The sequence below is a fragment of the Epinephelus lanceolatus genome, chromosome 17 (genome assembly GCF_041903045.1).
Source record: "Epinephelus lanceolatus isolate andai-2023 chromosome 17, ASM4190304v1, whole genome shotgun sequence".
NCBI lineage: Eukaryota > Metazoa > Chordata > Actinopteri > Perciformes > Serranidae > Epinephelus > Epinephelus lanceolatus.
In genome coordinates this window covers 1,689,246-1,703,400 of record NC_135750.1, presented here as the reverse complement: position 1 = coordinate 1,703,400, position 14,155 = coordinate 1,689,246, and the positions used below count along the sequence as shown (strand labels likewise).

The following is a 14,155-nucleotide window of genomic DNA, read 5'->3' as shown; positions in this document are numbered from 1 at the left end:
GGCTGCCAGCGCCCACGAACGCTGGGTAAGGGTTCCTTGTCAGTAAGTCTTGCAGAGGTCAGTGGTGGTCAGGTTTCTTCCCCCTGGCGATCAATGAGATCAATCTGTGCAGTTGGATATTAATTAAACATGGAACAGAGTTCAGGTACCTGAATTCAATGCAAAGACTAATCTCACCTGTACAGTTGTTTGAGACCAGAACCAGAATGGCCCGCCTCCCATGATGTTCAGATGTTCAAGTCCCACAGATCAAATGACAAAATACGCTCTTTGTCCACATCCACCAGGATGACACATAGAAGCAATCTGACACCCTTGTTGGCAGGTAACTACTGCAGTAAGGTTTGAGGGCCTTCACCGTGATTGTGGTTATGAAAATAAGTACTTGGTTAAAGATATATGATGCAGGATTTTCCTACAAAATGTGTATGAATAGACTCATAGAGAAGTAATCCCTTTCGGTCATCACATCTGACCCACTCTCAGTGTGTGGTGTTGTATTTATCTTCTCCGTCCTCTGCCCAGATAGTCTCATTTTTTCTTATTTGGCTCTGTTCAAGATGTTTCTATGCACAGCGTGCAGGTGAGGTCTGGACCTTACAAAAAGGTAGTGACCAGGTGCCGGACTGTAAGCAGCACGCATCCAAGGGAAAGCTATGAAAACTGTGAACACAGTCCTGAAAAAAACAACAACCCACAAATACAGTGAGATGAAGTGCCAGGCTGAGTGAATCTGAGGTTGGTTCTCACTTCTGATATTCAACCAGCTGGACCTCCGCTGGCGCACAGGCGGGAAGCGCAAACACATTATTCTGTACACACTGTGATGACACACAGCTGGTTGAATATCAGCAAAGTTTCCCTGCTTGCCTTCACTGGTTCCTGTACAGCAGGGTCAGTGTTTGTTTCACTGTTATAATCATTAAAAAGCAAAAGTAGTGAAATGTGTATACATTCAGTAGGCTGTATCTTCAGTAGCTAGCTAGCTAACCCTACACTTTTCAGGGTTTGATTTTGGAACAGGGAAGAAACGTATATCTCCTTCCAACCTCTCCAGGTAACGAGTATCATTAATACACGACGTGCCCCAGGCACAACATTTAGCTCCAAATCCACACACCAGCCTGAAAATGAAGGAAATCTGAAACTATTGTATTTGGGTCAATGGAGCACAGCTGTGCTACTGTCCGACCATTGTTGGAGCTGGCTGATGCAACGCTATGATTGGTCAGTCTGTGTTCAAGGAGCAGGACTTAGCAAATGGTCAATTCTTGGACAGTTACACTTTTATGGTTAGCGAATGATTGTGGTTGTATTTTAAAAAATAATGTTGGTTGTAAACCGGAAACAAACAGCAGACTCATGAGGTAAAGTCCGACCATGACCCGTTCATCCAACCTAGTCTCACTCTGAAGCCGTCGAAAGTCTCAGCTTGGTCAGTAACTTCTGAAGTCAGACATCAATGAAAAAAGCCGCCGTTTAATGTCAGCATGATACGTGGTCACCGGCAGCATCAGGAGGAAACACAACGGGACAATGAAAGTTAACGTAGCAGATGCCCAAGAAAGAGTGGATGGGTCCAAAAGCCACCAACCTTCACCCGGGAGTCTGGTGTTCGCTAAGATTGCAAAGTCAAACCCTGTTCTTTTCTCGTAAACCCAACCCAGTGCATGTGTTGGCAAAACGTAACCACATGCGTTTGTTGTAAAAACATCAGTTGGCAGTGTTGTACTTAGTCGACGTAGTGCTTTTATTTTGAAAGAGACTGTATCAAACTGTATATTTCCTGTGAAAACAGAAGTGTATTTTGAAAATAGACAATGCATGTAACAGGCTGAAGTTGACACGGCGTCCCAGAACGTCAACAACCAACACACCCAGGGTACCTTGGACGTCATATGTGGACGTGGAAAGTCCATGACCAAACATGGACATGTGACGAGGTCACAGTGAGGATGATGATGGTCCATCCAGCCTGACACTTTGTCGGTCTTGGTTCCTGGAAGTTCTAGGTCTGTTCACCTCTTTTCAGTGTCTTCTGCTGCACCTGTAACCCAACAGTGACATCACAGGGTCCTGGAGCTCAGCTCTACATTACAGCAGCAAAGTGATGAGTCAAACCACTGGACGTCAGCAAAAACAAGATTTTCAGAAGCTGTTCAGCTGCTCTTTAGATACATTTCTCTCTCCAAGATGCTTAAACTGGGGTTTGAATTCAAGTCAGTTTTTTTTTTTTTTTTTGTGGGCATTTTTGCCTTTCTAGACAGGACAGTTAAGCGTGAAGGAGGGAGAGAGCGGGGTAATGACATGCAGCAAAGGGCCACAGGCTGGAGTCAAACCCAGGCTGCTGCGGCAACAGCCTTGTACATGGGGCGCCCGCTCTATCCACTAAGCCACCGACGCCCCTTCAAGTTAGTTTTAAAGCACTTTGTTAATGTTTTTGTTCCCAGTTTGTTTCGATGTACGCTCATGTTAATGCTCATATGATCTGACTGTGTCTCGGCCTGAGACTGGTTTATCTCTGTTTTACCTGCTGCTTAAATAAAGGAAGAGAGAGAGAGAAGAGAAGGAAGCAAAACAGCCAATTTCACTTGATTTCCCTTCCAGTGAGGGGTAAAACATAAACGGATAAAACCTGTAATTAGATTCTAAAGAGTCATTTTGATTCCTGTATCTTCTCTCAGTGGGGCACTTTGAGCTGATGGGGTCCCTTCCGTGACCAGTGGACTTGAACTGCGGCGTTACATGATGACAACCAGACTGTGAGCAGCAGCCTGCAGCCTAATGGGACCTGAGACAACTCTTTCTTAAACATTGTCAGAGCTGAATAGTGTAGCCTGCAGTGGGCTTTCTGCTGGTGGATTTTGGCAGAGCGCAGGGTCTTCAGCGCCTTTTAATGCGTGACAGTAGTGAAAGCTCTCTCTCCCTCTCTCTCTCTGTGTCTCTCCCCTTCTCTCTCCTCCTTCCCCTCACTCTGCAGAGTGCAGCCGAACAGAAAGTAGCCTCTTGTCTCTGCTGTCACCGCCGCGGAGCCAGGCGGATGTTGGTGAGTGCTGCAGACGCTGAAGTGCAAGATTCAGCAGGGTTGTGGAGAGTGTGAGAGTGTGGAGGAGGAGAGAGGCAGACTGTCTCCCTCCTTCAGCCGCTGGGCTTCTCTGCAGTAAACTTACACTTCATCATGGATCTCTGGAGTAAAAAAGTCTGGGGAATTATTACACAGGTCACCCTGATACTTCTCAGCTCGCACGAGGCAACACGAGGAGGTGAGTCCAGTGAGATTTTTATTTTGGGGGTCTGCATGGATCAGATGTGGGGCTGTGGATCTGCTGCACATCACTTTACACTGTCTGAAAATGTGTTGCAGATCATACAGGTATTCTCTCGGTCTTTGTAAAAACTTTTAGTTGTGCATGTTGTGAATTAACTCGTGCAAATGAGTCCTTCTGAAAGGCATCTCAATTTAGGGAAAATCTCCTCATTGATTTTCATTTGATACACAGATTTCTGTACACTGCTCTTCAGTAGCGCAGCAGGAGATGGTGCAGGGAGCACGTAGGTGTGGAAAGTGAATGAGTTCCTCTCGCTCGGCATATTAAAGAGTTGCCCTTGAGCAAGGCACTCTGGCCTCACCTGCTCCAGTGGAGCTGCACAGGCTGCACAACTCTGTGGCAGCAGTTTGAAGTTTGACTGCGTGGATGTGAAGCAGGGTGTCGCTGTTATGAGAGGAGCGGTTTGTAGTTGAATTGTTCTCACAGGGTCTGATGTGATGTTACAGGTCAAAATGCATTCAGGACTGTTTGTAGAGAAGAAGTAACTAGAAAGAGGAGAAAGACTGTTCACCTGTCTCTGCAAACTTTACACTAAAACTGGATCTTTTATGATATCGCCATCTTTTTTCCATTCAGCTTCATTTTTCTTCTAATCAGGGCTTTAAACCTGAAGGGCTGGAACCCAGAAATGTTTTCATAAAGTCCCCTCAGAGTGTATATTTGTAGACAATAAATGGAACATGTGTGCAAATGCTGCTCAAAAATGACGCCAGTTGGCCAGATGGTGGCGCTATATTAAGGCCCAAAGATTCTATTTTTGAAAGGAAACGCTCCTCCTTTGACACATCAGTGCAGCTCAATGTATTCTTTGGAAAATACACAAAAATCAGTAAGACAACAAAAATCAAAAAAAAATCAAAAATTAAAACAACATGTCCTCTGAAACTGTACGACCAATTTGTATCAGATTTTCTGTGAACCAAGCTTATAAAACGTTATTAAAAGTTTATCGATATCTGACTGGGTTTTAATGATACTGATACTCAAATAATGGCCGTTTGTCCAGTCATCACTAAACTTGCAGCATATGTTGAATTCTAACGTTGAGCCATGGATGTAAAATTATTTTGAAACTGGTCAACAGGGGGCGCCACCAGTTCCAAACAAGTGCTACGGCCTCTCACAAAATTTGACCATAAATCAATGACAGTTTGTTCAAATATCACCAAACTTGGTGGATTTTTTAAAGCAAGCCCTTTGAGCATGTCCCCAAAATGTTTCTGCAATCGACCAATAGGAAGAGACAGTGTTTCCAAAGAGGAGAGTGGCCCAGCAGAGATTTGAGCGTTAATGAATGAGCACCTGTCGGATCGTCATGAAAACCTGTTGGTAATCTTTAAAGGATAACTTCGGTATTTTTCAGCCTGGGCCCTATTTGCCCATGTGTATGTGTGCGTATGATTTATAGGTACAACTCGTTTTAAAATTGGTTCAGTATTGAGGGAGGCGGATGCAGCCGGGAGCCGCGAGGTAGATATGGAGGCAAATGCGTCCCGTATAAGTTTGTGCATTAAAAGTGCTTTTTCGCCACTGACTGGTTCAGATCGCCAGTGCTATCTCTGTAAATAGCATACTAAGCGTTTTCCTGACCCTTCACTTGCTCTGGGCTGTGACGTCATCTCGTGAGAGCTTTGCTTGTTGCCGGAAGAAAACAGGGTACGATATATATACGAGGGCAAAGTATGCAACAGTAAATGTGCATCTCGGAGACAATTCTAGGTATCAGTATTACATGCATAAAGACATATTAGTTATACTTACTTGATGGATAGTTGACCATTTGGTCCCTGTGGTTTTGGCCGCCTCCTCCAATTTATTTTGGGCACATGAAAAAAGGTATCCAGCACTGCCCTGTTGATCAGAGGGGGGAAATCCTCTAACGTAGTTACACAGCGTTTGGTAGTTTCTGTATCATCCCAGGACACATCGAGACCATGAATACTGGGCAGCAGGTCCCACTCATTGCAACACAGACATTCTTCCTCTGTGGGCATGGAGTCACAGCAACCACAGGAGCACCACCAGTCCTCAGAGATTCGCGTTCGTGCAGCCGCTGCTTCACCCTCATCTGCTCGTTGGCCCTCTCTCTCTATCCTCGTCTGCTCTTCAATTTGTTGGAGCTCCTCATCCGTATACTCGGGCTCAAATAAGTACGGGCGGCCATCGTAATAAAAGGGCTCATCTTCATTCTCGAAATCGGGTAAATATGCAGCCATGATACCGATGCAGTAAAACTCTCAACTGTACTCCGGGACAACCAGCGCCACTCTGAGCGGCGCTCAGCATGGCTCCTCTGTTTTCTTCCGGCAACAAGCAAAGCTCTTGCAAGATGACGTCACACACAGTGCACAGGAAGTGAAGGGTCAGGGAAACGCTTAGTATGCTATTTACAGAGATAGCACTGCTGATCTGAACCAGTCAGTGGCGAAAAAGCACTTTTAATGCGCAAACTTAAACGGGATGCATTTGCCCCTCGTTATTGTTTTAGCTCGTCTCACGGCTCCCGGCTGCATCCACCTCCCTCAATACTGAACCAATTTAAGAACAAGTTGTACCTATGAATCATACGCACACATATACATGGGGAAATAGAGCCCAGGCTGAAAAATACCAAAGTTATCCTTTAATACAGGTGTCCTGCACTAACAAAGGTCTTGATCCTACCCAGCTTTAAAGTTTTAAAGGTCCATGATGGCTTGAATTTGAACTCGCTTGTGGCTGTATTTCTCATTGATGTCAGGATGTTTCATAAATGTGTTTTTCATGCGTTTTTTTCCTTTCTCCTTTGTTAGTTTAAAATCATTTCACATTCAGCTGCTTTGCATCTAAAACTCAACAGAGGGTTGGGAGAGATTTGGTACAGCGTGGACTGTAATCTGCATGTGCAAAGTCTGAGTTAGTGCATCACTGTTACAATTTTAAACAAGAGGAACTGTCCGAGAAAGCCTCGGAGGAGTCACAAGCGCACAACACAACTTATGGTCTATTTTGGCTCCTGATAATGGACCCTGTTGATGGAAATGTCAACAGCAAATCATTTTACACAGGAGATGTTTACACGTGCTGCACACCGGCACACCAGTGACAGTCCTGCCAACACGGCCCCATGAATGATCTGATGCTGTATCAGAGTGAACATGCCTGAGCAAATAAGATTTATCCAACATGTGAGGGAATGAAACGCCACAGACGGATTCAGAGTGGGCGGAGCAGGGACACACAGATAAATGTTGGCTATTACCACGTCAGGTTTATACTCCCCCTGACAGACAACAGCTGCTGGAGAGACACACTGACATTATGGGCTGTGAAAGAGTAAAATAAAGGAGTTACAGAGATTTCTTCTCCCTGAAGGAAAAGGTTGGGACTCTGCAGAGTGCCTATCAGAGGCCATAACCAACAGAGAAGAAGATGTCTCTCTCCGATCAATAAATCCTGCTTCAAACTCTTTCTCGCCGTCTCACAGAGCAAACATACAGTACATCATCCACTTTATAATCTCTGACGCCCCAGCGTCTCTCTCCACATCGTATTTGACTTGGTGTTGGTGCTGAGCCGGTCGAACTCCAGCTGTTTGTCAGAGTGACCACAGCTGGTAAAGCAGTGTTGAGAGGGCAGATGTTTCTGTCACGTTGACCCCGCTCAGCACTGAAGCAGCAGTGGACTTATTTAGAGGAGGCAGTGGGCGGAGGGACCAGTCTGTGTGACATGATGTCTGAGCGCTCTGGCAGCTGACAAGTTCACCATCAGCAGCCCTGTTTTCTCTGTAAGGAAACAAAAGGTCCAACAGACGCCAGCAGCACTGTGTAATCCTCTAGATAACTGTTTAGAAATCATAACTCACTCTCTTCAGATTTGTTTCGAATGGCACAGATTACCAGGCATGCTGATTGGTGGATGGCAACAATTTTTGGGTAGATTCAACCGGAGGATGAACTTTGATACTGATACTTCAGTGCCAGTGCAGGGAGCATTGTGCACTGTGGGTGTCATGCAATTAACATTTTTATGAATCATTATCGTTCCCTGACTGTAACCATTCAGCTGTGTCTATGCATAGATTTCATTGGACGCAGTAATTTGAAAAATGTTGGCATTAGATGTCAAAAAACATTATGATTCAATCCAATATTAATCGACCAAATCAACGTGACAGTCACTCCCAGGTGGACAACTGGCACTTGATATCATTTGTGGAAATGTGAAACCACCAAACTTGTTGATGTCTGTTGTCATTTTCAGCCCCTGGAGGTGTTTCGACCTGATGTCACTCCCAAGTCGACGAATACCAGTGCTTGGTCAGTGACTTCCTGTAGGTCTGTAGGTCTGTCCAGCTGATCCAGAGGAGTTTTGGTCTATGTCTGTTTAAAATACTTCTGGGAAAGTGAAAATGAACTGAGAGGCTCCGGACTAACCGGTTCAGACTGAGAACATTCAGCGCTCAGTGAAGAGACTGTTAAGTGATTGATGCTGATCAGCAGCTGTGTTACTGTGAAATAGAAAAACTGTTTCTGTGCAGTGACCACAGACGTGTAGAGTCAGAGAGCTCAGAGGTTAATTGTCTGTGGATAGAAACGTCTGTGACCTTTGGCTGCAGCTCTGAAGAAGAAACATTAACTGCATCTCATTTACTGAATCATTTTCCTGCAGATAAATGTGGTCTACTGAACTGAAAGACACTGTTCAGGAATTCATTCTCTTATTGAATTATCAGCAGCAGCAGCAGAATTATGTTTCATCTCTTTGAACGTGCAAAGACGGTCACCGTTGTCATTTTTCTTTAATCAGTTTAAGAATATGAAATCTGCCTCAGTTCTTCATCAGTTACTCTGAGCAGGTCTCTAATTAGATGTTTGATGCTTTTATTTTTGCACAATTTAAATTAAGGCTAATCGTCTGGTGATCACGATTATGATTTGGAGGTCAAACGATCTCAAAATTAATGAAATCGAGGGTAAACGATTTTTGGTCACGGACGCCTGGAGATGTTATTTTGTCTTTTACGGAAGCCGCGCATGCTCAATACCAAGTTTAAACTTCTCTTAGTAACTGCAGCCAGGAGAGACAGTCATTTATTATAAATACACAATATGATCAATGTGAAAAGTTCTTTGGTGATTTGACACCTGAATATTTAGGGTCAGAGAAGCCGTGGTTAATTTAGGAATATTCCACTGGTGGAGGTGGCGACAGCAAACACACACACAGACAGACACACACACACACACACACCACAGTATATAGTGACCACAAAACTTTTTTCAACATTTTAATAATACTTTTTGGGCATTATATCAAATTTTTGGGGAAATTTTGTGATAATTTTTCAGACATTTCAATAACCTTTCCTCTGACATTTTAGGAACATATTTTCGGAAATTTTATCAATTTATGTTTTTTATGTTTTTCAGACATTTCTTCAACTTATTTTTCAGTCATTTTAATAAAATTTTCTGAATTTTTCGGACATTTCATTAACATTTGTTTGGATTTTTTTTTATTATTTCCAAAATTTTATTAACATTAAAAAAAGGAACATTTCCTTAACATTTTTTCAGACATTTTTTAAATTTTATTAGTGATAACAATAATTGTATTAATGTTATTAATGTGAGCCTCGATGTTGAGCCTCACAGTTGGAGCAGTAACCTGTGCAGCATCACTCAGTATGTGAAGCTGTTGCATCGTGATTCAGTCAGCGCTGTCATCGTACAGTCTGCAGACATCAAACTGGATGTCGTATCCAAATTTATTAGCTCCATGTGACACAGTGTAGCTGCACTAAACTTATCAGGTTGAAATAATCTCACAGTCTGTGGGAGGGTTAAGTTAAATGTGTGACATGAACAGTAAATATATGTTGATATTTTAACAGTGAGACACATGAAGTTATTTGTTTCCCTCTGAGTCAAACTTCACTACATGAGAATACATTCAATTTGTGTTTTCAGTGTGTGTGTGTGTGTGTGTGTGTGTGTGTGTGTGTGTGTAATTCTCTGCTGATCCACCAAAGCAGCAGCTCAAGCAGCACCTGCGACTGCCTTCTGCGTGTGTAGCACAGCTCAGTTGCAGTTTTGCGGTGGGATTTATCTGAAATCAGCGAGCTCAGGAAAGAAACGACATGCTGCATAAAAACGCTCTTTAATGAAGTTTGTCGCTGAACAGAGAGCAAAGAGAAGACAGCCAGCAGGTGGAGGGAGGAGATGGATACAGTATGTGCAAACATGTGCAGAGGTCAGAGTGCAGAATCATTATCTGATGATAGCATGTGTGGACGTCTTCTTCTTCTGCAGGGTTTGAGATTAAACGTGCAGGTCTTTACTTAATTAATCCTTTTATCACACACCGACACACACACACACACACACACACACACACGCAGCTGCTCTTCAAAGATGCACAGTTTTCAACGCACAATCGTCCCTAACAACCAGTCCGTCTGAACACATGGGTGCTGATCTGCATGATGCAGGAACAATAAGAAGAAGCTGGCGTCAGATGAGGCTCACAGGCTGCTGCGGCTGTTAGAGGCAATTCACACACGACTTTAGACGCTCAGAAGGGAAACAGCAGACTCTGTGTGTCTGTGTGTCTCTGTGAGGTTGTGTAAGTCCGATGAGGGATTTTTATCTCTTCTCTCAGCTGATTTGGAGTCAGTGAAGTGTGTGTTCTAATCTCAGCCTAATGACAGATAATACTGCTGCACTCTAACCTGCGTGTGTGTGTGTGTGTGTGTGTGTGTGTGTGTGTGCATCCTGAGATAAGGAGCCACATGTGAACATGATGAAAGGAGTGCAAGGGAATGCTAAACAGCACTGTGTGTGTGTGTGTGTGTGTGTGTGTGTGTGTGTGTGTGTGTGTGTGTGTTGTGTTCAGATAAGGAGTGACTCACCACTCACAGTCACCAGGCTCCCAGGAGAGAGGTGCTCACATTCAAACTAATGTGTCAGTTGTTGTTGCTGTGGACAAACAGAGACGAGGACGAGGAAGTGATGTCGTGTCTCATGTCAGAGTCGTGCTGGTTTGTCCCAGAGATGTCTGGAGGTGGGGCGTGTTGGCTGAGGGTTAGTCAGCTCGAGACTAAATGAGAATTAGAGGTTTTGTTTACTATGTATTTGTTTCCCATCATAAACACACTGATGTACATAGATAGATAAACTTTAGAGTCTGTCCCAACAGTGACAGAAAATCTCCTTTGACACGGCTCAACGATACGACTCACATCAGTCAGTGTGCTGTGAGAAGCTGACCCTGGACACTGAGCAGGTGGAGAAGAGGAGATGATGAAGGTGATTCCTCTCTGCCCCCACAGCACAGCTCTGTGGTCTTTGCGTTGTTGAGCTCAGGTGAGTTCTCACTAAATGTTGGACCTGGTAGTTGACTGCGTGCTGGTATTATAACAGAGCACTGGTGGCAGTCAGGTGGGCCACGTCACCCGCGTACTTTCACTGCTACAGGAGATGCTGAATTAACTTAGTGAATTAAGAACCATTTAAAAACACCTGTTGTCTGTCCGGTCAAAAAGTCTTTATCCTTGAAACCAGTGTAAGATGGACCTGGGAAGGTGGTGCAGCAGGGTGTGTGTGTGTGTACAGTGTTAAAAGCTGAAGAGAAGTCCATGACTAAAATCTGAGTGTTAGGGGGCGAATACACAGAAATGAGACGCAGACGCTTCAAAGACGCTTGAAACGCTGGAAACGCTTATTCAATGTGCGCTAGCTACTGGCATCTGACGCTCAAAAAGTTGAAAATATTTTAACTTTTCAGCGTCTACACGTGTCTAAAAATGTGCATCTAAAAAGAAGGTACTACAAAGACACGTGTCTAGAAAGACGTCGGAAAAACGCGCGTCTAAAAAGACGCGTCTAAAAAGACTCTTGAATGCCGGTCAGACGCGCCGTATCATAGGAAAACAATGGTTTTACTGGCGTCGCGTTTCTGGTGTTTCATCTCAGTGTGATCGCTCCCTAAGGGTGTGCAGAGTCCTGAGGCCTGCACTGAAGCAGGATTTGGAGTTAGCGAGGTAACTTCAGGGTTAACTCTAAGTTGTCAGTGCTGTGAAGCTGGTTCTCTTTTTACCGCAATGAATCACCGTGGTAACTGAGGCTGAACAGCTGACCTGCTCCGGAACAGGTTAACGTCAGCGTATCACATCACAGCCTGTCAACACCCCCACCTCTGACCAATCAGTGAAAAAGAGGAGCCTGTATATCGTTATAGATCAGTGGAATCATTTCATTGTTTCCACTGGTTTTAGAACAGAGCTTCTAACAGACACAGAGATCGTTTACACACTGAACACTTGATTTTATCAGGATTTTAACTCATGGAGAGTTAATGTTAGTCCACAGTGACCCCTGACAGTGCTGCTACGTTTGCTCTCTGATCCATCACTGCAGCTCAAAATAACTGGAGACACCTTTTTGATGTGAATAAGGAAAAAAAGGTGATATTTTATTGGAAAAATAATCCACACACTCTTAATTGGCTCCCGTTATGTACACACAAAACGAGGCCTCATCAGTACTTCCCACACAAAAGTTGTGATCTTTAAAAAACAGACTTGATGGGAGAAACTTTGAGCCATGCTTACGAACATTTCGGAGATGGGAAAATGTTTCTGGCACATATCATTTTTAGCCTCTGTCACTGCGTACATTTTTAGTATGGATCCTACGCACTGTTTTATAAATGACTACTGGTCAAGAGCATATTGAGATGAAGCCCAACAGACAGAGCAGACGACTGGGGTCTCATTTATGAAACAGTGTGTAGGATACAAAAGCCTAAAATGGCTCTTGCCAAAAGTTATTTGACATTTTCTACAATCGGGCTCCCACCTGTCGCCGATTTCACATCTCATGTTTGTAAGCACGGCTCAAAGTTTCTCCCATCATGTCTGTTTAAATCACAGATTAAAAGTTTTTATCAGATCACTGCTCTTGCGTGGGAAGTGGTGGACACCTCTTTTGGGCCTCGTTTTGTGTGTACGCCATATTTATAAATGAGACTCCTGATCTGTGAGTTTTACCTGCTAAAGTGTTAAACTTCAGTTAAACTCTGAGTCCTCGGCAGCTCTGGCAGAAGTCAGCTTTCATCTGAGGGATGAGCTTTTAATTTTGTGCCAAGCTAGATTCCCTGCGTCTCTGCTGGAGTCTGCACACAGAGAGCAGAGCGCCACATATCAGGGATTTCAGCTTCCCTCCCTCAGCAGATGATGTTTGCTGTCATTCACACATCAGCTTGTTCAGCCCCAAAACAAATCCCATCCCCGTCATCATGAAGCTTTGGTTTGGTTTAAACTTGTTGTGCGTGAGTTGAGTGTTTTTATGTCGGGCTGTCTCCTGTCAATCACTCCTCACAGGTAGATATGGAAATCTCTGCTGGATAAAAAAAACTCTCTTTGTCTGTAGGGTTAGGGTTAATTTTTGGGCACTTCTGACCTGCCATACGTGCCATTCTCTCAGTTAACCCAGTAGATTTCCACTCATAGCCCCTCTTCACCAGACCTACCTGCCAGCCTATCACCTGCCGCTATAAATACTCCAGCTTCATAGACTCTTGTTGCCAGATTGTTCTTTGTCATTTCCATGCAGCACTTTCCAGCATTTATCCTTCGGCTGCTTCCGTGTTGCCAGCCTCATCTGCCTCGGATTTTCCTGCTTCCCCTGCTCCCTGGTAAACCACTCAGCCTTCTGTCCTTGATCAAGAGCTCTGCGTTCACGTTCCTGGTTCCTGTTCGCCTGTTCCACCTGGCCGTGTGGACAGACTACCAGTCAGCTTGACGCTGTGAGTCACCCTGTTCAGCTGCCTATGGTTCCCTTCCACCTCGCTGCGTGGCTCTACATTCTGTCTTTGTGTGCGCACTGCAGAATCCATTCATCACCGCTGGTTCCTCGACTCCTTGCCAGTTCCGACCAACCTACAGCCAGCTCCTCACAGTGGTGTTGGTGTTCTTTGTGTGTTCTCCTGGTATCGAACCCTCTGCTTGTCTAACGTCCTGTCTGCTTCCTCATGGTGCTGCTGCACACTTTTGAACTGTTCACCGTTGGACGCCAGTGACTCATCAGCTCTCTGCTCTGGTGTGCTACGTCAAAAGTATTGGACTGAACCTGTGTGTTGGAAGGCCGCCAAACTGACCTTCACTGTTGTTTACCTGCCTGCTCATTCTGTGATTGACAAGCAGTATATTAAAGTTCAACATAAACTGTCCTGTGTGTCTTCAGCGCTGCTACTGGGCTCAAACCACCCTGTTGTTACATAAATAAATAAAAATCTGAGGTCAAGGTTTTTGGAGCCAAAGACTAATGATTAAAGTCAGCGCTCAGCTTCACTTGGAAATAATAAAAACCGTAGACCAAGACAGAAATCTTGGTGTAGTCATGGACTTAGACCTGAACTTCAAGAGCCACATTAAAACAATTACAGAGTCAGTCTGCTATCACCTTAAGAACATATCAAGGATTAAAGAACTGATGTCTCAGCAAGAAAACTGGGAAAATGTGTCCTTGCATTTATCTTCAGTGGATGCAACTACTGTAACTACAACTTTACACGTCTCCCTGAAAAATCCATCAGACAGCTGTTGTGGATTCAGAACGCTGCTGCTTGAGTCCTCACTAAGACCAAGACAGTTCTGAGGGCTTTACACTGACTTCCTGTCTGTCACAGAATCAACTTCAAAATACTACTACTGGTTTACAAAGCACTGAATGGTTTCTGACCCTCTGACAGTATGAACCATCCAGACGTCTCAGGTCTTCTGGGACAGGTCTGCTTTGTGTCCCCAGAGTCAAGACTAAACATAACAAACAGCATTACTACTA

The 14,155-nt window shown here is 44.3% G+C and overlaps 1 protein-coding gene across 1 annotated transcript in view; it reads left to right on the top strand.

Moving 5' to 3' along the window:
• The first annotated feature begins 2,976 nt into the window (after positions 1–2,976).
• The window catches only part of LOC117248195 (contactin-associated protein-like 4), a 112,863-nt gene continuing 101,684 nt past the window's right edge, over positions 2,977–14,155 (top strand). Inside the window, exon 1 of the mRNA XM_033613007.2 lies at positions 2,977–3,263. Within this exon, the coding sequence (XP_033468898.2) occupies positions 3,179–3,263 (85 nt within the window). The 5' untranslated portion in view covers positions 2,977–3,178. The remainder of the gene's footprint in view (positions 3,264–14,155) is intronic.